General features: G+C 39.8%; 1 protein-coding gene across 1 annotated transcript in view; it reads left to right on the top strand.

Annotated features, from left to right (window-relative positions):
* Window positions 1-23,132, top strand: part of LOC124544973 (synaptotagmin-7-like) — an 845,018-nt gene extending 821,886 nt beyond the window's left edge. The window contains exons 6-8 of the mRNA XM_047123720.1: window positions 8,439-8,607; window positions 15,867-16,079; window positions 21,408-23,132. Coding sequence (XP_046979676.1) covers window positions 8,439-8,607; window positions 15,867-16,079; window positions 21,408-21,508 — 483 coding nt within the window. The 3' untranslated portion in view covers window positions 21,509-23,132. The remainder of the gene's footprint in view (window positions 1-8,438; window positions 8,608-15,866; window positions 16,080-21,407) is intronic.
* Window positions 23,133-23,220: the final 88 nt, after the last annotated feature.

Raw genomic sequence — 23,220 nt, 5'->3', positions numbered from 1 at the left:
CGTCACACATTGAATAAATCTCCAGTCAGTGAAGCAAACTTCAAAAATGAGCTATAGATAACCAAAAAAATATCGGTCGAGAATGTATAGAATACAAACATACCCAAATTGAACAACACAAGAATGAAAGATACACATATCACAAACAGATCTCTACTCACACACACACACACACACACACACACACACACACACACACACGAACGCACATGCGTCACCGCATCGAATACAATCATGCTAACCATACATCCTCAGTGTTATTTACAGTGCTATACGACAAGAAAAATACATGTAACGCGAAACATAGAAAATTACAAAAATTATCACGAGGACTATACAAAAAATGTTTAATTTCGATTGTGAAAACTTTTCTTGAAAAGTGAAAATTTGTATATGTACAGGTGCAAATTTTCCTGTGGTGCAGTGGAAAGAGAATAAGAAACCCACTCATGATGTTCCAGAAAACTGTTCTACGTAAAGGAAGGAAAAGTTTTCTTTCCTTAAGAATGATCTTACGCAAACACAAGTTTACTGATTAATTCTTTTAAAGTGAAAACAGTCTGTAGTTTTTCGCGAGTGGAAGCATGTATTCTTTCTTTCAACTGAAACCATTTTTTAGTGTTTTCTTCATTCTTACGACATCACTCTACGACTATGTGCCCCTCCCAACCCATTTTGAATTGATGAATGACGCAATTCTCTTGAAATGAACTGAGTAATAACGAGTACCAGTTATTTACGTCCTTACTAAGCTATATGCTGAAGTGTCTGTAGAAGGTGGAGACTGATCTTTTATCCAAAGAGGCCGTGTTTGTGTACCTAGCAAATGGGGAAGTAAGTGCTGTGGAATGAGTCTTCTTATAGGCATTTTTATTTCTTCCGTTTCATGCACTCATGTACTGATGATTAATCTGAAAGGTGTAAGGTGTGTCATGGCTTTATTTGGCTAGTATCAGTTGGAGCCAGCAATAGTCTTCAGCAACGTGAAGTTTATATATATGTATGTAAATGTGTGTGTGCACGCGCACACCGCAGAAGGCTGCACACCTGTGTGTACATGCACTTTGTTCTTTGCTGGGGCTATGAATCGAATATCCCATCCATTTACACTGTGGGGATGGCAACGTGTCTGATCTGTGATGAATGTATACAGAATGAGAAGAAATATATCTCAGCAGTCATGGTTCTGAAAGACAAGACTGCGATATGATCTTGGTTTTATTGTTTCCAGTCGCTGCATACTTCATCGTATTTGCATGTCATTCTACTTTGGATAAGTTATTGGATACTTTTATTAGCATACATATGGTTGATTGGTTAATGGCGTGTTCCATAGGAGTCTTGCACGATGTACCATAACTTCGTGGAAAGAATCAGTTTACAGTCTACGTAACACATTATATTTAACTTTGATTGCTTACTAATCATTTGTAAATTAGCTCATACAACACAAAAAATTTAGTTGTCAACATAAATCAGTATGTTATTCTTTGGAATATGTAAGCCATAATTTACGAGGATAAATTATTATGTAGTATAGCAGGAGATGACAAAAGTAACGGTCACTTTAGCTTACATTAAAATTTAACTTAGCTACCTCTTAGGCATTTGATATTGTTAAATAAGTATCCAAATTTTCTTCAGTTACTTTATTCACCAATTATAGACATTGTTATTCCTTTAAAACTGCAATGCATTATTTAGCTTTCATTACATTTAAGTAGTATAGCTACGTATGTTCTGGTCCACTATACATCTGCTCATTAGGTTTTCTACATATGGGATGACCCCATCAATGACCTCGAACACGATATCATCAAGATGGCGAATGGTGAGAAATTAAAAATCCAAAATGGTAATGGTGGGAAATTTAAAAAGTACATCATTCTGAGTAATTCCAAATAATTCGAAAAAAAATTTCTGAATTCGTACGTATCACAGTTACGATCTGCGTGAACTTTTTAAATATATTATAGAACAACTAAATTAAGACAGTAGTACCACATACATTTCATGTTTAGACTTTTCATTTTGAGACATAATTTTATTTTAGTCCGGAGACACAATTTTCTTTCACAATCAGACATCTATAATTTTACTTGCGCATTACGATACCAATGTCAAAGATTTTAATCTTGAGTTATCGACCTCTTTCTTTAGCTATGTCTTTGGCCTCTGTCTTTATCTACCACCACATCATTATTAAAATGGTAAGTTACGCCAAAGGGCTGCAAAATGAAATAGTGCATATACTTAGTTCTCATTGAGATAAAATGTAATAAGAGAGGTTCAGTAACAGCCATTAAACATTGCGGTGTAGCGTTTGGATGTAGAGATACTGGAAGTTTCACTCTTTATGTAATTTTCTGGGAAAATACATTTCAACTTGACGGAAAAATCGGATTGTGTGGAACACGGTCAAGATGTCCCCAGCTGAGTGGGACCGAGAGTCAGCTAACTTCTTCTGGTAAGCCAGATCCAGTTGAAGCCACTTTTGTAGATACGATCACTTAAAATTAATAAATATCTGTGATTTTGATAGAAACGTTTCACTGACTGTTCTACGGATTAATGATCGAACGATTTAACAGTAAAGTAGAGCTGCGATAGTGCGCATGAGTGTACGTCATACAATGCATGTGTGCGTCAGCCCTGTAAATATGGCTATGGACATCAGAGATTATGGAAATGTTCATAGCGTATTGAGTTGCATCTACTGTACATCCACTGTAACATACACGGGAGAGTGTTCTTCCCATTATACCAGTTATGTGGATTTCTTCCTGTTCGATTAGCGTACAGAGAATGGACAGCACGATTGCTACTGGGCCTCTGTAGCTTAAATTAGTCTGATTTTGTCTTCGCCATCTCTGCTGGGGCCTTAAGTAGGAAGTTGTAACGAATTGCCAGATTCATCGCTAAGAGGTTTTCCTTGAACATACTTACACATGTTCAAGAAAAACTTCGTTGTATATGTTCAATGTCCGCAGCTCGTGGTCCCGCGGTAGCGTTCTCGCTTTCCGAGCACATGGTCACGGGTTCGATTCCCGGCGGGGTCAGGGATTTTCACCTGCCCCGAGATGACTGGGTGTTGCGGTGTCGTCTTCATTATCATCATTCATCCCCATTACGGTCGAAGGAAGGCAACGGCAAACCACCTCCATTTGGACCTTGCCTATTACGGCGGTGCGTTCCCCTACGCTCTGTCTAGAAGCATGGGACTTCATTTCCATTTCCATATACGTTCAATACGCTCTATTATTTCATTTGGTGAGGCTTTCACAAACTGGAGCAATATTCTAGGACTGTCACACAAATACTTTGTAGCAGTCATTTTTAGGTAGGGTCAATACATTTCAAAATCTGTACAACAGTAAACCTGGAGAAATTGAAGGAGGCTGCAAGTAAAGGTTTATTGCGTTTCCCTAGTATTCCACCAAAGATTTATAGTCTGCCGCTGGCTTTACATATGAATTGCTCCATTTATTGTCAATACAAATTATTGTTTCACCCAGGTATTTGCAGGAGCCGACCGATCCCGGTTGTGGTTAACTGATATTGTACTTTTACGATATTACACTTTCCATTTTAGCGAAAACAATATTTTACATCTGCGAACATTTAAAGTGATTTCCCACTCCTCGCAATTCTTTGAAAATATGTGAAGATCTGGTTATTTGTATATTTCAATCACTATTTCTTTATAGATAACCATATTATATGTATAAAGCAATTAATAAACGTCGTGAGGAGTACTGGTCCCAACACACTTGCCTAGGGCGTACCTGAACGTATTCCTACAGTTTGGTCAAGGAGCGACACTTGGTCACCGAGAATGGTGACAGGAACACCTCGCTTTATGTTATAGGTAACCTGATTGACTGGGACAAAGTCATGCTACAAGAAACACCACCATAACATCATGGAAGCATCCACAGTCTGAGGTACACCCTTCAAACGTAGCGGATTAAACATCTCATTCTGTCATCGGTGCAGTGTACGATTTGCATAATCCGAAAAATTATAAAATCGCTCAAGTTTCTGTGCTGTTTGGTCCACTGAAGACAAGCAACCTTAAGTGCTGGAAGACTAGCATACAAACAATCACTAGCCACTACGATTAATGGCATAGAGCTGAAACAACTTGGAATAACGTACCTGTGTCTGAATCTATGTGACATTGTCAGAACAGAAGAAAACTATCATAAACATATAATCAGATATAAAATTACAAATCTTTTAAAAACTTTCTATTAAAACTGTCCAAAAATTTTCAAAAAATTCTATCTACTGTCTCAGTCGCAGTTGACATTAAAAAATTTTTACAAATTACGAGGGTTATTCCAAAAGTAAGGTCCGATTCGCCGTAACTATTGAAATTTGGCGCCAATGACAAAACACGCATGCGCGCCGACTCCCGGCAAGCCTTGCGCGTCAAACGCCGCCATTCGCTTTGTTACTGTTGCTGAGTGTAGTTCACAGTGTCACTTTACAATGTTTAAGACAATTGATCAGCCCGCCGATTGTGAAGTAAGGGCAGTGATACGGTTTTTGTCTGCAAGAAACAATTCAGCGGCGGAAATCCATCGGCAGATTACTGAAGTGTACGGTCCTAACATAATGAGCGACAGTAAAGTGCGCAAGTGGGTGCGAGCTTTTAATGAAGGACGGGATAATGTGCACGATGAACCACGGTGTGGCCGACCATCAGTGATTTCAGACGATTTGGTCAATGCGGTTGACAAAAAAATTCGTGAAGATCGCCGATTCACTATTACAGACGTAGACATGCATTTTCCGAATGTGAGTAGAACAACTTTGTACAGAATTGTGTCTGAACATTTGAAGCTTCACAAATTGTGTGCCCGTTGGGTTCCCAGGCTGCTTACTGAGCCCCAACGAATGAAAAGAATGGCTTTTGCTCTTGATTTTTTGGAGCGATATCATAAGGAAGGTGACAGTCTTTTAGACAATGTTGTCACAGGGGATGAGACATGGGTTTCTCACATCACTCCAGAGTCTAAACGTCAGTCAATGCAATGGCGTCACACGTCATCGCCAGTCAAGGTCAAGGCAAAGCAGATAATCTCAACACGTAAGGTTATGGCGACTGTGTTCTGGGATAGACGTGGAGTATTGTTAGTCGACTTTATGGAGAGAGGAACAACGATTAATAAAGCCGCCTACTGCGCTACCCTGACTAAACTTCGACGTGCAATCCAGAATAAGCGACGTGGTCTTTTGTCGTCTGGAATCTTGTTGTTGCATGACAATGCCAGACCCCACACTGCAAATGAAACGCAAGCTCTGATCAAGAAACTTGGATGGGAACAGATGGACCATCCTCCTTACAGTCCGGACCTGGCGCCAAGTGATTTCCACCTGTTCCGTTACTTAAAGGAGTTTCTCGGCGGCAAGCGCTTCGACACAGATGATGAAGTGAAAGAAGCAGTTAAGGACTGGTTATCGTCACAGGCGGCCGATTTCTATAACATGGGCATTCAGAAGCTTGTTGAACGATGTGACAAATGTTTAAATAAGTATGGAAGTTATGTAGAAAAATAGATAAAGATGTAAGGAATGTAAATAAAACAATTGTTTTGAAAAAACATTTTAGTTTTGATTTTTTTTTTATAACCGGACCTTACTTTTGGAATAACCCTCGTAATTACCAGCAACTTAACTACCACTTTCATATCACAAGCATCCATAAACGAATCTAGCAGTGTGCAATACCGTTGCATATTCCATAACATTCTTATTTTAGTTCTTCAAATAAAATCCGTTGCTGCAGCCACCTTATCTGAGCCAGCAACTGCAACAAAGAGCTTGTACAGCGTCGTGAAATGTTTTATCTAGAGACGATTCAAAGTATAAAAATTTTTACGTCGCTATACAGGCTCTTTGTCTCAATTTCTATGAAAGATAGCATTACTGATATAACACGGATGATGGATCGGTATTGTACACTGCTAGTTTCATTTACAATACATATCGTTTGAAGATGATGGTTGACGTACGAAAACTGTTCATCAATTTGTAAAAAAAATTCTTGTTAAATGCGATTGAGACAATATACGGTAATATCTTTAAAATTCTAATAAGTTTTATAGAAATTTTTTATAAATTTGTATAATTTTTAGTTTGAGCACATGTACCAGCCATTCAAGCTCAGTTCCACTCAACCGCAAGCTGGGTTAGTACCTTTTATTTGTCATAGGTGGCTTTTTTATGTAATATATTACACCCCCTGTTTAGTGGGAAATTTAATAATTTATTCTTACTACTACGTTGTCAAATGCACCGTATGTAAATTTTCTTTATATCCCTTCCTGTCCCTTATTGCACATTTAATGGCTTGACTTAGCCGTTGATTAAAGCAACATGTTGTAAGTGATGGACATATTATTATTCTTCAAGCTTTTCCTCTGTAAGCAGTTGGTCTTCTGTTCATTTGTAGCAGTTCTCCTTCTTTTCGTATCCTGTGTTAACAAATTCACATGTACGTAACTGCTACAGCAAATATCCACTAAAATCTATTATCAAATCGAGTCTCTCTCTAGATCGTCTATTGTTATCCTATTGTGTCGTCTTCAGCGCCGCGTTAACTATTTCTTTATTTTGAAACCGGTCCTCCAGTAATCTGCCCCTTCTCGTGGTACGAGACTTCCGTAGTCTCTTTACCGCACTCACCAGCAATTCCTTTTAGTACTACTTCATTTCGTAGTTGATCTGCCCTTATCATTTTTATCATTATACAATTTTAGCGTTTTTCACGTGCTTCCATTTTATTCTTCTCCAGATGTCCACTGATGCACGTCTCACTCCCCTACAAGACTGAGCTCCAGACATACACTTCCAAGGAACTTCTTCCTGATTTCCATACCAATATAATATACGAATAGTGTTCTTTTATAGAAGAAAGCCTTACTTTCCTGACCCAATTAGTTTGTGCATGCCTCCTTCCATCAGACATCCTTGGTAATCTGTAGTTTTTAAGTAGATAATTTCCTTAAAAACTCGCCGAAAGAAGTGGTACAGTGCTTAGCACACTGGACTCTCATTCAAGAGAACGACGAAATGAGTCCCCTAACTGCATTTTAGATTTTCGTGGTAGCCCTAAATCGCTTAAAGCAATTGCTGGGATGCTTCCTTTGGGAGGACATGGCTGAATTCCTTCCCCATTTTTCCTTAATCCGGGCCCTTGCCCCTCTGCCTCGAATGAACTAGCTGTCAACACGACGTTGAATACTGTTCTTTCTTCTTCCTTAATTCTTCCGAAGATACCAATATTGTGGCAGTATCGATTTCAGCAGTAAGCAAGTCGTCATCTCTGTTGTACTACTCACCACCTTCACCTTTGTTTATCTTTACGCTATCTTTTGTTCCAATTACTTCCGATTACTTTCAACAGGTCTCCCAAGTTGTTCACACACCTAACTCCATTGTAAGCCAATTAAAACTGGCCCATAAAATACTTCATGCACCTTAAGCTAGGCAGTCCAACTTACATCAGCCACTCTTGAGTGCGGATAATGGAAGTAGGGAGGCCTACAGTTAAGCTTTGTTTTGCCGCTCGCCACCACCCTCCCTGTACACTTGTACGAGCGCTACGATATCTACAAACCTTAACTTCTCTGTTGTACATTTCCCAATTTTCCTTCACTTACTTCATATCGTCTTAGACGTATACGTTCTAAACCACTGATGTCAGTCATAAAGAAATAATGGTGTATGTCCATTGTTAGTGGATATAGGTCCGAACTCAGATGTGATATAAAGTAAAATAGATAAACTAAGAAAAATCCACTCCACCTCCAGATGGTGTCCTGAGAAAGTTCCTTCCGCATTTTACGGCCGATTGTACATATTAATAACATCTGAGAAGAAGCTAAAATCAGCAAATGCTGCAAATAGTGTCATCGCCATCAGCCACTTCATTCATTTGGTAATGTGGCCTCTCTGAAGTGATGTGCATAGTGGAATCCTAAGACGTTCTTCCACTTCTGCCGATCTGGACCTTTCTTCGAGTGACATGACCGGGCCAGTGCGATTAATTAATATTTACATTATGTCGGTGACCTTTGTTGTACAACTGGTATCCGCAGTATCTCACAGCCTTAATTGCAGGTAGAATATACATTGGTCAAAAACTATTTCTCTTAGCATAGCAGACGTCTTAGACTTGAAAACTGAAGAGCATCTTCTGTAAGCTTGCCATCCCAGTTTGAGACGTCGAAATGTTTCTGGTCTCACCTTCCTTTCGTATATACGGGTTGACCCAGGTAGACATACTCTGTGATTATTTGCAGTTGTGTATTTCCAATACAGTTTCCATTGCCTCGCAGTTTATTGTGACACTATGACTTCTTTTCTTTTGCTTAAGCTACCAACTAGCGTTGATGTATGGGCTCTAGAGGACCTGTGACGCGTTTCAGGTGGACTTGTCAGAGAAGCCATCGTTCTGGAAGGCGTTGAAGCCGCCAGCCAAGGACAAGTGTGGGGAGCTGCTGACGTCCCTGTGCTACCACCCCAGTAACAGCATCCTCACCCTCACTCTACTCAAGGCTCGCAACCTCAAAGCCAAAGATATCAACGGAAAGTCAGGTAAGAATTCTCAGTGTACGTTAGTTTCACAAAGAGTGAGATTACATGTAGTATCCCATCATTTTAGTCGTGCACTTTATCAGTTAAATTCCATCAGCTTTCTGTGTTTCTGTTTTAAGCAGTTCGCATTGGAAGCTACATCATCAGTGTCACAGAGTTTCACTGAAAGTCAAGCAACACAGGTCGGTGTTACCACAGACTGCCTGTGAACTGTACACTAGCAAATGCAGAATTCTAAAGTGCTGCAGTTTCTGTCATTAGCGCTCATAGGCCATTTCTGTTTGTACAGGGTGATACCGTGATGATATTACAAACTTTCAGGGATAATGGAGAAAGGTAAATTTATCAGTTAGAAACAGGAGACCACGGTCAGGAAATGACAGAGTCGAAAGAGAAAAATTAAAATTGTTCTGATACCTCTGACAGCGCAATACATGCACCGGTAATGTTGTTTCTAAGACTACAAGATAGAGAACTTTCATAGATAGTAGAATGGACCGAAACAAGATAAAATTGTCGATTTAAATTGGACTCTGAAGTAAATGCCTTAATCGCAACTAAGGAACACGTCGCTTATATTGAACAAGATCCTATATCCCTTAAGGTATACATTTTAAAGCCTGTATTTGTTTCTTGTTTCGGTCCATATTACTACCCCAAAAATATAGGAACCAAAAGCTTGCAGCAGAAGAGGTATTTCACAGTGTCGATAATGAGCAACTACTCATAACTCTTAAAGTATGAGTTGTAGAGCATATGCTTGATAGATATATTTTCTTGTTTTCGTGCATACAGTTATTACAACCTCTGAAAGTTTCCTGGCCTGAAGTCTTAGCAATAACAGTACCGAGTCATGCATTCCACTATCAGAGGTATCAGAACGATATTCGCTTATATCTTTCGACACGGGCTCCTTATCTCAAATTGATGTAAAGAGTGATCAAACGATTTCCGTTTGAGGTACACACAACGTGGCGCGATTCCGATGCAGGTGTACAAGCACTGATATATAGGCAAGGGATTAGTGTCGCATTCGTTTCTTTCTACGAGCCTGCAGTAAATGCGGAAACGTGAACCATGACGACGTGGTTGCATAATACGTCAAGAAAGGACTAACGTCCATTTCTTGGCTGTCGAAAGTAGGCATCCATCGGAGAATGAAGATGTGTATCTACATCCACATACATACTCCACAATCCATCATACTGTGCGTGGCGGAGGGTACCTCGTACCACAACTAGCATCTTCTCTCTCGATTCCACTCCCAAACAGAACGAGGGAAAAATGGCTGCCTATAAGCCTCTGTACGAGCCCTAATCTCTATTATCTTATCTTTGTGGTCTTTCCGCAAAATATAAGTTGGCGGCAGTAACATTGTACTGCAGTCAGCCACAAATGCTGATTCTCTAAATTTCCTCAGTAGCGATTTACGAAAAGTACGCCTCCTTTCCTCCAGAGACTCTCACCCGAGTTCCTGAAGCATTTCCGTAACACTCGCGTGATGATCAAACCTACCAGTAACAAATCTAGCAGCCCGCCTCTGAATTGCTTATATGTCCTCCCTCAATCCGACCTGATAGGGATCCCAAACGCTCGAGCAGTACTCAAGAATAGGTCGTATTAGTGTTTTATAAGCGGTCTCCTTTACAGATGAACCACATCTTCCCAAATTTCTACCAATAAACCGAAGACGACTGTGGGACAGAATGTGTGTCGAAAACCTCCGTTGCGGAATAGTGTACGAGATTTTGCGTTGGTGGCTATTGAAATGATGCTCATCCTATTTTTCGATTACCGGGACCAACTGATCATTGATTTCAAGGAATCTGATATCTCCATCATTGGGGAACGGTACTGCGCGACGCTGGAGAGAGCACGGCGTGCAATTAAAGCTAAACGTCCAGGGAAACTGCGATAAGGAGTGTGCTGCTTCATGATAACGCAAGTCTTCATACCGCAAATGTAGTAACGCAGAACGTACGTCAACTGAAGTGGGACACAGTCGAGCACCCTCCCTGTAATCTTGATTCCTCTCCATGAGATTCACTCCTTCGGCCCCTTGAAAGAGCGCTTGAATGGTCCCTGATTCCTGTCGGATTAGGATGAGTTGCGGGAAATTATGGACTTCTTGATGCAGTAGGACGTGGTGCTTCACTAAACGGATATCTTCAAGTTGGTGCGTCATGGAATAATTGCCTCAGCCCTGACGGCGAGTTTGCCTGATAGGCATACAGATTCCGGACTGTATGGCTTTCGAACTGAAACCTTTTGATTGCGCATTATACACTTACCCTTCTTCATCATCCCTGAAAGTTTCTAACATCATCGTGGAATAAACCTATATATCGACATAACCTTATTCAACAATGACTGCTTCAATATGTCATGACGAAAAGAGTCAAAAATTAAACTTGAACCAAATATTTTGACCGCCGTTGGTCCAATTTGGGAACCCAATGCTCCAATGATTCTGCTTCGCAAGGGTTATAAAGTCCTTAGTAGGTTTTCGGCGGAGTGTGACACTAAAGCTGACTCACCCCACACACATTTCCCGTAGATTACGGGCTTTTGACACAGAACCAGTACCTGATGGCGTCCCAGATGTGATACGCAGGGATCACTCGAATTTTGTATCCAAGACATGAACGTGAATTAGCTGTCATCACTTCAAAGCACTGTTGTACGATTCTGTCTTTGTGCCATGAAAAGTTACCCTGTTGGAAGATGACAGTGCCATCAGGGCCAACATGAAGAGAAAAATTTTTCGTATTTTCTGCATCTGTCGTGGCGCCTTAGATTAATAACACAAATTCTTTAAAACTCCAGGTGAATGTAGCATATTTCCCAGCGTGAGTCCGCGGAGCGGTGCATCTTCTGAGTACCCATTTGACCGGATAACGACGTACCCGTATACAACCGTCGTCCTGATGTAACAGAGCAGAATGAGATTAGTGTTTAACGTCATGTCAAGAACGAGATCATTAGAGACGGAGCACAGGGTCGAATTGGGGAACAATGGGGAAGGAAAGCAGCCGTACGCTTTCGAAGGAACTATCCCGGCAACTACCTTAAGCTCCTTAGGGAAAAGAGAGGAAAACCTAAATAGGATGGTCGGACGCAGGTTTCAACCGTCGTTCTTCCGAATGCGAGTCCAGTGTGCTAACCAATATGCTACATCGCTCGGTCTGGTGGAACAATAAACGCCATACATCTGACTAGGCAATGCCTGTGGGTCATCTACATCGGAGCCCAATGTTCAACAACGTGCGCCAAAGGCTGTGTCCTGAAACCCTTGTGTCTGCACCAGTATTTTACACTGCCGTCACTCCTGTCACAGACAGAGCGAAGACGCCTCCCAACCGCACGTTCTGTAACGAGATGTAGATCACTAACTCTCTGTCGCATTTTCTGGATTCTATTGTCCGCCAAATAATTTCCATTGATGTTCACGACAGTAGTACGCTAATAGCTGATCAGCTTTGCTCCGAGATGTTCGTCCCCATGTGGTAGGCCATAAGGAACTGACCTTCGCAAAATCGCTTACGATGATGAATCTCCCCATTTGCTGCTCGTATCACAGCTGGAACAATCCCCTATTCGTCTCTGCCCCACATATATACATCTTGTTCACCGCGTCACTTGTCCGCCGCGTCACCATTTGGCGTTCGATGTCCAGATTGTCAGTGGTCATAAGGTCCTGATACATCAATTTACAAGAAAAGAAATTGTAATACAAATGACTGACGACTTTGTATTGATGGATTATATGTTTATCACTGTGTCTGGCTGCAAATGAAACCATGATGCATTCGTACTAAAAAAAAAAAGTAATAAAATAATAAGAATAAAAATAAAATTTATTTATTTATTTGCAGTTCTTATATCGCTTATTTCCTTCATGATTTTTCTGTTACTGCATAGTTAATACAACACGCAAGAGTAGACTAACTCTGAATCAAAAAATCAAGACGGAACATTTCATTCTGTTCATCCCAGCTTATACGCCAAACGGAACGCGATTTATATGGGAAATGTACATAAAGTAGAATTTCTGAAATCAAGGCTCAGGAATCATGTTTGATGTAAACGATAAATACGAGAAAAGAGTGTAGGGCTCTTTACGAATAATAAATAGTATGTATAAATAGTAAATACTTGTTCGTGTAATTCGCCTACGTCACTTGCAACTGACATGGCGTATGGCTCAAGTCAGTAACATATTTTTGCAATTGAAAAGTGATTATGCAGTTCAGATGACTGTGAAATGTTACTGTCTTCGTGTTTAGTGCTTTCGCGTAATAATTATATCTCATGATTTCAAGACTATAGTAGTGTTTATGTTCAGGCAGTCCTAAAAGTATACTGAAACTTGACATTCCGCAAGTTTATCATAAAACAGACTTCATCCATGGGTAATAAACTATTAGAACAGTGTTCGTTTTGATATAAACATTACGGAGCTGAAGTAATTGTCAAATTTCTATTTAGTGGAGTGGGATTCTGCATTTTCTCAAATTTGAGTAGCACCTGGCATCAGTGTGCAGCAACTAGCGTCTATTTTCTGTAGACTGTCTTTGTTTGTCTAAACATTGGTTTCAAACTTCAATTTGCTGATAAACATCACAATACACTGTTACAAAAGTTTGTAAACAGATAAACTCTCTTTCTGCTCTGTGCGTTGCAGGCGCTTGAATTTAATCAGATTGTGTTTGCTGGTCCCAACAGAAAACAACGATATTCGATGATGACTTAGCAGCTTGTATCCGTTGAAGTGTTCGTTATAGACCAACTGCCGAATTTCTGACGCATTTAACGAATCGCCAGAAGTCTAGCAAGTTTTGGCTATAAAAGTAACCTCTACATTGAAATATAGATCAAGACTCCAAATTCCATATGCATAGCAATGAATTCAACTGGAGAGATGGCTATCATTTGAGAGTTGCAAAACAATGCTACAAATAAACGATAAGGCTGCGAGATCAGATTTCTCACAGCGAAAATGTAACCTCTCCCCGAAGTTTTTTTTTTTTTTTTTTTAATGCGTCGCAGTAGATTTTCAGAACCGACGATAAACCTTCATTTTTATTATGTACTTTGGTTACACAGTGAGCACGATATAAGATTTTATCCGGTTTCCCTGGTTATTTGATCTATAGTACTTCAAACAGTAAAAATAAAATGTACTTCTTCCAAGTTCTCCAGAAACCTAATAGTTATTAAACATTAAGATGTTAGCGCAATATAGCCCTTGACGGAACACGTTTTCCTCTACAAAAAGAATAAAATACATGTTGCTTGATGCAACCTTAGCATGAAAGGTAGTTGGAATGACGCCTACAGAAACGTCGAAACAAACCACAGAATTATACGTAGTAGTTAGAGGGCTCAAGCAAATTAGCAAATGTTGTGAGCTACATAATATTTACCAAATCATAGTCAAGCAAATCAAGAGTTACACTGCGTAATTTGTCACTGAAGACACGTAACAAATTTGAAAATTATTTCCCGAATGCGGCATACTTGTTCACAAGACGAGGAGGGGGTAACTCTTACAGAATCAGGACAGTCTCTCGCAAAATACGTCTATTTGTTTCTTTTTCCAAAGGCTCACGATGTCAACGATAGGTTCATTGGAGTTTGAGTACTTCCAGAAGTATTCGTATCTCGCTATCACTATTAGTGATTAATGCAGAGTAATGAAATTTCGAGACTGAATTTATCTAGATAACATATTTAAGTGATTAACACTGCGATTTCGCAGGTCAATGTGAGAGCAAGTTAAGCCATAACAAATGTGAAATGGCGGAACAATAATAACCAGTATAAGCGGCAAATAGTTGAGTGGAAACATGCTATGCAAACGTGCATAAATTATGTTGCACAGGTGCTGGACGTCAGTTTTTGGGATGGAATTCCATGGGTGTTGCACGTGCTTTGTCAATAGACGGACGATTAATGCTGTTTGTGAATGACGCTGTTGTTTTCGTCCGATGATGTCCCATATGTACTCTATTGGAGACGGATCTGATAATCTAACAGACCAAGGCAAAATGTCGACACTCTGTAGAGCATGTTTCGTTGCAAGCGTACTGCAGTGGTATGTGGGCGAGCATTATCCTCTTAGAACGTACCCCCTTGAGTCTGATTCATGAAAGGCGGAACGACAGGCCAAATCGCGAGATTGACCTACAATTTTGAAGTCAGAATGACTGGGGTAAAACGAGAGTGCTCCTGCTGTCATACCACGTAGCACCTCAGACCATAGCTCCAGGAGTATGACCAGTGTGTCAAGCACTCAAACGGGTTGGTCGCTGCCCCTCAAATAGTCTCCTTTTAACCAACACGCGGCCATCACTGGTATCGCCGAAGAACCAGCTTTCATCAGAAAAAATCGAACCATCGCCCTGCCCTCCAATGAGCTCTGCTTGAGACCATTGAAGTCGAAAATGGTGGTGGTTTGGGGTCAGTGGAACACCCGCGACAGGACGTCTGGTCCGAATCTGTCCTTGAAGTAACCAATGTGCGGCAGTTCTTCGTGCCATTGCGGTGCCAAACGCTGCCCAAATTGCTGCTGCAGTTTCAGTACAAAGCACCAGAGTCATTCGTTGAACACGATGATGTTCCCTCTCGGTATAGCCAAGTGGCCCTTTGGACCCCGGTGTTCCTGAGACCATACATTCTCGTGTCCACCGCTACCAACAGTCATGTGCAGTGATTACATTCCGGCCAAAGACTTTCTGCAGTACCGCAGAACGAACATCCAACTTTTCATAGGTCTATTACACGATCTCGTTAAAACTCAACGAGGTGTTGGTAATATCGTCTTTATTACTTTTGAGGCATTCTTGACTAACAGAAACTCACCACGTCGAATCTCAAAGGTAGCTAAAGATAACGTCCGTTCCACCATGCTAGTAAAGAAAATCTGATTTGCATCCTCATAACGGCGCTACTTGCATCAGTCTTGTGCGACTGGTGTGAAATTTGAACAGATTTCATTTTTCATATGTAGAAACACACCTGTCAACTTTCGTTTATGTCGCACAGCTGCTCCTTGGTGTTGCGACTTTTCGCAGTAAGGCTGTTATAAAGTACGTATAAAGTAATGATGGAAATCTGATAAATATGTAGTTGAAATAGTGTATTGGATATTAACATGACTCGTATTTTATCAAAATTTAGATTTCATAACAATTTTCAGATACGTTCACCTCAATACTTGCATAGTACTGTAACATGTACTAATTTATGTGTTTCAGATCCCTATGTGAAAGTATGGTTGCAATTTGGAGACAAACGGATTGAGAAACGTAAGACGCCCATCTTCAAATGCACTTTGAACCCCATCTTCAATGAGACTTTCAGCTTCAACGTGCCGTGGGAAAAAATAAGGGAATGTTCTCTGGACGTAATGGTGATGGACTTCGACAACATAGGAAGAAATGAACTGATAGGCCGCATTCTCTTGGCTGGTAAGTTGTGACTGGACTGCTTTGTCCGGATATTAGCTGTATACTGATTGTCAGTCGAATTAAAATGATCTCTTCCTTACTTCTAACAAGACCACATGGATGCCCAGCACTCGTTAACAGTGAAAAAATAATTGTCGTGAACAACATGCAGTAATTATTATTACTTTACGAGCAGACCAGTAAATACTTGAGTGTTGTCGTCTTCGTCGTCGTTCTTGTTGTTGTTGTTGTTCTTCTTCTTCTTCTTCTTCTTGTGGATTTAAGTGAGAAGACCGATTTGATGCAGCGTTCCACGCTTGTCAATGAGTGAAGATCCTTGTCCATGGTAAAAGCACACTCTGATTAAAAGTATTCGGACACAACTAGGTAATGTGAAATTGACTACGACTTGTCAGGTGAAAGGTCAAAAGTAATTTTTTTGTCAGCTGAGAATCAGTGACACCAGAATGGGTGGGACAGGAGAGCGCAGTGACTCCAAAGGGGACGAGGCGTCGTCTATCACCTCAGTAACATACCCACCGGGGCACTTCAGCCCTTGTACAGTTGCCTACGTCGACTGTTAGTTGAAACGCGAAGGAATACCAGAGCTAAATCAAGACCATTGAGACCTTGGGTGCTGACAGGCAGGGAACGTCCAGTGTTGCAAAGGGTGACTGTAAAATGTCGCATGAAATCAGGCGAACGATGCACTCGTGAGTTCTAAAGTGCTGTCAGCAATCCATCTGGCAAAAGTACTCTGCGTCATGAGTTAAAAAGAATGGCGTGGGGCGGTAGATATCCTTCTCATAAGAAATATATGTCTACAGTTAGTGATAAGCAACTTTTGAGATTGTGTAAAGAGCGACGCCACTGGGTAGTGGATGACTAGAAATCAAGGATCTGGAGTGTTGAATCACGCTATGCCCGTGGCAACACGGTGAAAGGATTTGAGTTTGGCAAAAGCCTGGACTACGTTACCTGCCCTCACCGGAGGTGGTGATAAGATATGGAGGTATGTTTCGTAGTTAAGTTAGGGTGTGACCCCCTTATTGCAACACTAAATGCGGTTGCACATGAACACACTTTACGGCATCATCTACTGTGTACAGTAGTTAGAAGGCGATGACTGTATCAGCATGATCCACTTTACAGTGTCGTAAAGCAGTGGAATGAACTCGCCTACACGGAGTCCCCATCTGAAGACAGTGGAATATTTTTGGTGTCAGTTAAAACTTTCACTTCACTCCAGACTCCATCGTTCAACATCACTACCGTTTCCCGTTTCGGACTTAAGGTTGAATTGACCACCACTCCCCCACATATACTTAGACACCTCATTGAAAACATCTCCCCAGAATTCTAGCTGCCACTAAGGCAGAATAGATGCTCTGGTACTTTCGACTTTACTGGATGTAGTGGGTGTAAGTGCAAGTATTTCTTTTCAGACTAATCGTTATACCTATTACGAGTCATATATGTTTATGTTGGATAGAACCTCCCAGTACGTATGGAAAGAGCAAGGCATTAATGCTTATTTTTCCCTAGGCAGCAGGTAAGGTGTTGAAATGAAATTTCGCGGACGCAAAACGGGTCGTCCACTCACAAAAGCGTAGTTCACTTAAGCTGGTGCAGTTAGTAACATACAGAAAATATCAAGTCATAAAGTCTGTGACATGTTTGTTAAAAGCCTGTCCGACGCTGAGAAACAACAACAAACACATTGATGTGCACATATTAAGGTATCACATACAAAACAACTGCACTTACACCCGTTACACACTGTATACTGTACCACAGCTATAGTTTCCCCTTCGTATCAGCCTCTTGTCGTGCCAGTATAGCGATGTTGCTAGTGTTGTGGACCCAGGTCAGTTAATTGCCCAGACTGCTCGTTTCACAATTCCAAACGCATTTTTTCTGCCTGAAAAATAATATTTATTTACTTTCTATCTACGTTTCGAGTCTTACACCTAAAGATGTCTCTTGTGGATTTGATAGTTATCCTGTCTGTCTCGCCGCGGCCGACGTTACCTCTCATTTGGTCATAGTTTAGAGGTGCCACCTTCACTTCACATACGAAAATTCGGCACATACACACTTCTCCATCTTTTGATGTTGTATTCGAATACTTCGTTTTTCATCAGCCGAATGCTTGATCTGGTAGAACTTCAGGTTCATCTCACAGGAAACTGTGACCGTTTTATACGCACCTTACATTTATTTTCATTTAAATACACAAATTACACATTGCTTTCGTGTAAATATTGACCAAGCGTTGTATAATTCAGTCATTTTAATACACTGAAGCGAACAGTGAATTACTTTTGAACCTGATTCCTTTTTGTTATGAGGAGCACGATAACGCAAGTGTTTCACCGGTAATAGTTCGGCTGGATAAAAGAACACAATATTTCATCCAGCTGAAGTGTTCCTTCTCTGTGTCGTAGTGTCCTGAAATTGGACGCTAATTTCGTCTAATCCATCACCACTGGCGTCACTGTCTGCGGAGGAACAGACAGTATTTAATTCGGCAGTAGCCAGTGGCATTTCATAGACATACATTTACGTCTATAACGTCTATGACTGAGGAATGAGGATACTTTGCAACTACTCTGAAACCAAATTCGGTAGGAATGTCTTTAAGAAATCTTCTTTATCCATTCTGTACAGTGCATCTTAACTTCCTTTGCGTGGAAATTTCCACGTTAATTCTTTTTGAAGTCATTTTACATCAATAACAAACGGGAGCAGTGTACACTGTCCAATCACATTAGTCTGAATAACCACTTCTTCCAACTCCGGCAGCTGCTAGACGTTCAGGATGAGAGTCAAAGAAGTTATGGAAGGTATCGAGGGGGATGTGGAGTGATACCGACTCTAGTGTCATAGCCAGCTGAGCTATGTTTCTAAGTTGAATATCCATGGCACGAACAAACCGATGCATGCGGTCCCACAGAACCTCGATTGGGCTGGCTGAGTACAGTAAACGCCTCCTGGTGCTCTTCGAACTTTGGACGTAAAACTCAAGCTGATGTCACAATCCAATTGTCTTGCTGGTAGATATCATTGTGCCGAGGAAAAACAAATTGCGTGTACAGGTGGACGTGGTTCCCAACGATAGATGCATACTCGTCTTGATCCATTGGTGCCTTCCAGACTGGCATCACCCAGGGAACACCACAAAAACATTCCCGATGCTCCCTGCTCTGGTCTAGACTCTTCCGACAATTGTTGCAGAGCCGTACACACTAACGGTATCTATCTTATAGAGCGAACATCGTGATTCATCTGAAGAGGTCTCCTGTTGTCACCCAGTAAACTTCCAGTCGCGGCACAAAGTGCAACATTCAGCTTTCATCTTCGATAAACAGCAGTCAGCACGGGTACATAATCTAGGCGCAGGCAGCAGAGGTCCATATGCTACAACGTTTGCTGAATGGTCACTAACGAGATACTGTTGGTAGCCCCTTGTTTCATCTGGGCGGTCAGTTGCTCAACATTTGCTCGCTTGTTCGCCTATACATATTTCCTTAGCGATCGTTCAACTAACCATCGATGGCCTATATTTTCATTAGCACCCGATTTGTATAGCGTCGTTTTTCCTTGAACGGTATACTTCAACCACGATGAAATGCAAATAATTTACAAACGTAGCAGTTTCGGAAATGTTTTCACACAAGGCGCGAAAGAGAATGATTATTCACTTCTAGACATGTACGCGGCAGCTCCCTCCCTCTCGCGCGTCACGCTTTGTATATCCTCAACTTCTAGTGCTGTCGCCTGCCGTCAGTGAGTTGACATTACACATTCACTTCGATCGTAGATGGTGGTCACATTACTGTCACAGGACCGCGTAGTACCTTACAGCTTAATATCGACTTCTTAACTGACACTTCGAAAGGATCTGTTTGTGGTGTTTGGATGAATTTAGATTTAAGTACCCTCATCTTAAAGTGCTGCGCCTATGACGTCTGGAGCGATAAAATCTGTAGAATTACTGTACTAAAAATAGCGCTTTTGTTGAACCACAGAATCTGATTAATGGCGGTCGGATAAAAGAACTACTCTAGAAATATATTGTTGAAGGTAAGTAACTGGCAGGAACCCTCCACAATTTGCAGAAAGTTACTCCAAACACTATTAGTACCTTTTCTATAGCAGTTTTAGCCGACGGAAATTCTTTCCGAAGCAGGTTCTGTCCTCGTCGCAAATGTCCTCGTTGTGGACAAGACGTTCAGGTGTCCCGCCGATAAAGTCATTACAGAGGAACCATCCTGGCATTTGACTTTATCTGATTAAAGAAACAACAGAGAAGGTGGGACGTGCATTTGAAGCTCCGTCCTTCCGAATAAGATTCTGATTTCTTACCATACTACCACCTCGCTCGGTCTTGGAGTGTTAAACTGAAAACGTGGGAGAGGGATTCGCCATGGCAGTCATCTATGGTACGGACGGACTCGTGCGGCAAAAAAAAAAAAAAAAAAAAAAAAAAAAAAAAAAAAAAAAAAAATCCATCGATCAGTCATGTTGTTGAGATAGGTAAAAAAAGTTTAGTGTATCAACCTACCACGGTATTTTTTCTCAAATATACGTCTCAACTTAATGATGACATCTGTCATCATAGTATTGGCTCTTTTTGTAAGTGATGCGATAGTGAACACCTGGTCCATACTATAATGCATACAGAGTCACGTATTAGTCACACCATTACCATAGTGTGATCGATATGTATCAAAAGAAAATGATTCGTGAAAAAGCCAAGGTGTTGAATATCAATGATTCAGTCTAGGATGAATGAGATTGCTATTCAATTTAGTATATTCAAAATTACTGTTTAAGAGTTTAAGAGATAAAAGTACTGGTAGTGCTGAATGGTTACAAATTTCAGTGAGATGTATAAAGAAAATTAATTAATGAGTTAACCTACTACTGTATACTCATAATGTGATTGTGCTATAATAAAACAATTTCCATTATAACAACAATACCACTTTCAGTAACATCACTTCAGTAGACCTGTCAGGGTTTCATATACCAGGAGGTTGTTTATCATGTCTGGTCTGATATCTGTGCATGTTGCAAAAGGTATAATGAAGCCTATAGAATACTGAAACGGATTGCCTAAGAATACTTACTCAATAAATAAAACAGGAGAACGTTTCATAGCTACTACCTTTACCTTGTATCGATAGAAATGTAATCTTAAATTGTAGTCCGTAATTCCTTATACCCTTACATAATTTAATTGTTTTTGTACACTGTTCAATGTAAGTTATTTTTTCAACACTTTGCAGATGCAAACATTAACTTAATCATCTTGAAACTAATAAGAAATTTTATTATCTTTAGGTAAAAATGGATCTGGAGCAACCGAGACTAAACACTGGCAAGACATGATTACAAAACCCCGACAGACAATTGTACAGTGGCATCGACTGAAACCAGAATAAGGGCAGCCGTTCAGTATTTCACTACCGTATTTACTATTTTTTTGTGTCACGTCCTTCCTGACTTGATGAAGAGTAATTGTTTGCTTCCTGCGTAATTTACATACATGTATTCGTTGATAATCGCCCAAGAAATTCTCTTTTAGAAAATTTAATCCATACTGCCACAGTTACATTGTTTTAATTTGTTTCAGTATGAACTCTGATCTCTTTGGAAACTTCACGGTTGGTCCATTCACAGTAATAAACATTCCCATACCATTGTTCCCACTGTTGCTAGTACATATATCTGTTTGATTTTGGATTTGTCTACCACAACAGCAAATATATTGTGCAGTAAATACGGTAGAGAACTGGGAAATAAAGTAAGAATTATAAAAATGTGTATATATAAAATGATGATGTAGTCTCTCTATACTCATCTGTGTCTAAGACTAGTTGCATGTTTATATATCTGTTGATCATCTGTTATTCAGCTGTCCGAAACGTAATTCCTTTGCTACACCTTGCAGTGTTAATAGTTATACCACTAATATCATCAACTGATATCATGTTAATTTTATTCTTAGGGCACATAATTATTTTGGCTTCTCTGGAGTACTATAAAACCTTTTATGCTTGACAATGGAGCATATTTTATCCCACTGTACCATATACTTCTGTGCTCGATATGTACATACATGATCTCTCTCTGACATTGTATTCTTATCATCAGCTATGAGTGTAATGCTGTTTACAAGTAAGTGGAAAATTTTATAGTCTATCTGATGTATCAATACCAGATTAGCAAATAAGTAGCATAATGGTAGTGTGAAATAATTTTTCTAGAATACTATTTATTTATGTATTTTAAATATCTATTGAAGAAGGTATGTGTGCCCCTCAAATTGTGACCCTATCCTTAAAATTCTCCTTTTTTGGAAAAAATCATGTATTCTCAAGAGAGTCTCCCTTTTAACATAAATTCTCAAATATAGCATAAAAGTGATCATTACACCAGCAAAAATTACATAGCAGGAAGAGTAAAGCTGAAAGAGAATATTGGGGCTAATATTAACAGAGAGACAATTATTACTAAAACTGAATACAATCTGATTTGAGTTGCATAGTTACGTTTACCACAAATTATTAAAAGTGATGTAACATATAAATTGTTACATATTTCTTGTTGTGTACATTTTTATCTGATTGTTAGAGAATTTTTATAATAAATGTCTGTCAACAAAAGTGCTACACATAATTATACATATTTAAAATTAATTTCAATGTAAGACATCTTACAGTTAAAATGTACATAATGTTTTTTTTAACTTGCATGTCAGTGTAAGAAAACTTCATTGTCATAACGTTCTATTGAGCAAAATCAAATAATCAATCCCGTTATCATAAACCTTTGATTCATTTCAGTAATCCAGTAGACAATATGTCAAACGAAAATACTTCTTTATTTTCGTCACATAACTTAAAATGCGATACCTGGCAAGAAAGTTAGTAATCCTGGAATTGTTAATTACAGTGATTGGAATTTTAGGAATTCTACATTCTGTTTGAGATATTTTTGAAAACGAATATTACTTTGCACAGCATTTTTGGTTTCTCCAATTATTTGCTGTTAAAGCTAAAAATTTTATTTACTGTAACATATTTATCTATAATCTTGTATGAGTAACACATTGATTCTGAAAAAGAAGAAGATAACTTATGTGATGTATGAA

The sequence above is a fragment of the Schistocerca americana genome, chromosome 8, assembly GCF_021461395.2.
Source record: "Schistocerca americana isolate TAMUIC-IGC-003095 chromosome 8, iqSchAmer2.1, whole genome shotgun sequence".
Classification (NCBI taxonomy): domain Eukaryota; kingdom Metazoa; phylum Arthropoda; class Insecta; order Orthoptera; family Acrididae; genus Schistocerca; species Schistocerca americana.
This window is presented reverse-complemented; position numbering and strand designations above follow the sequence as displayed.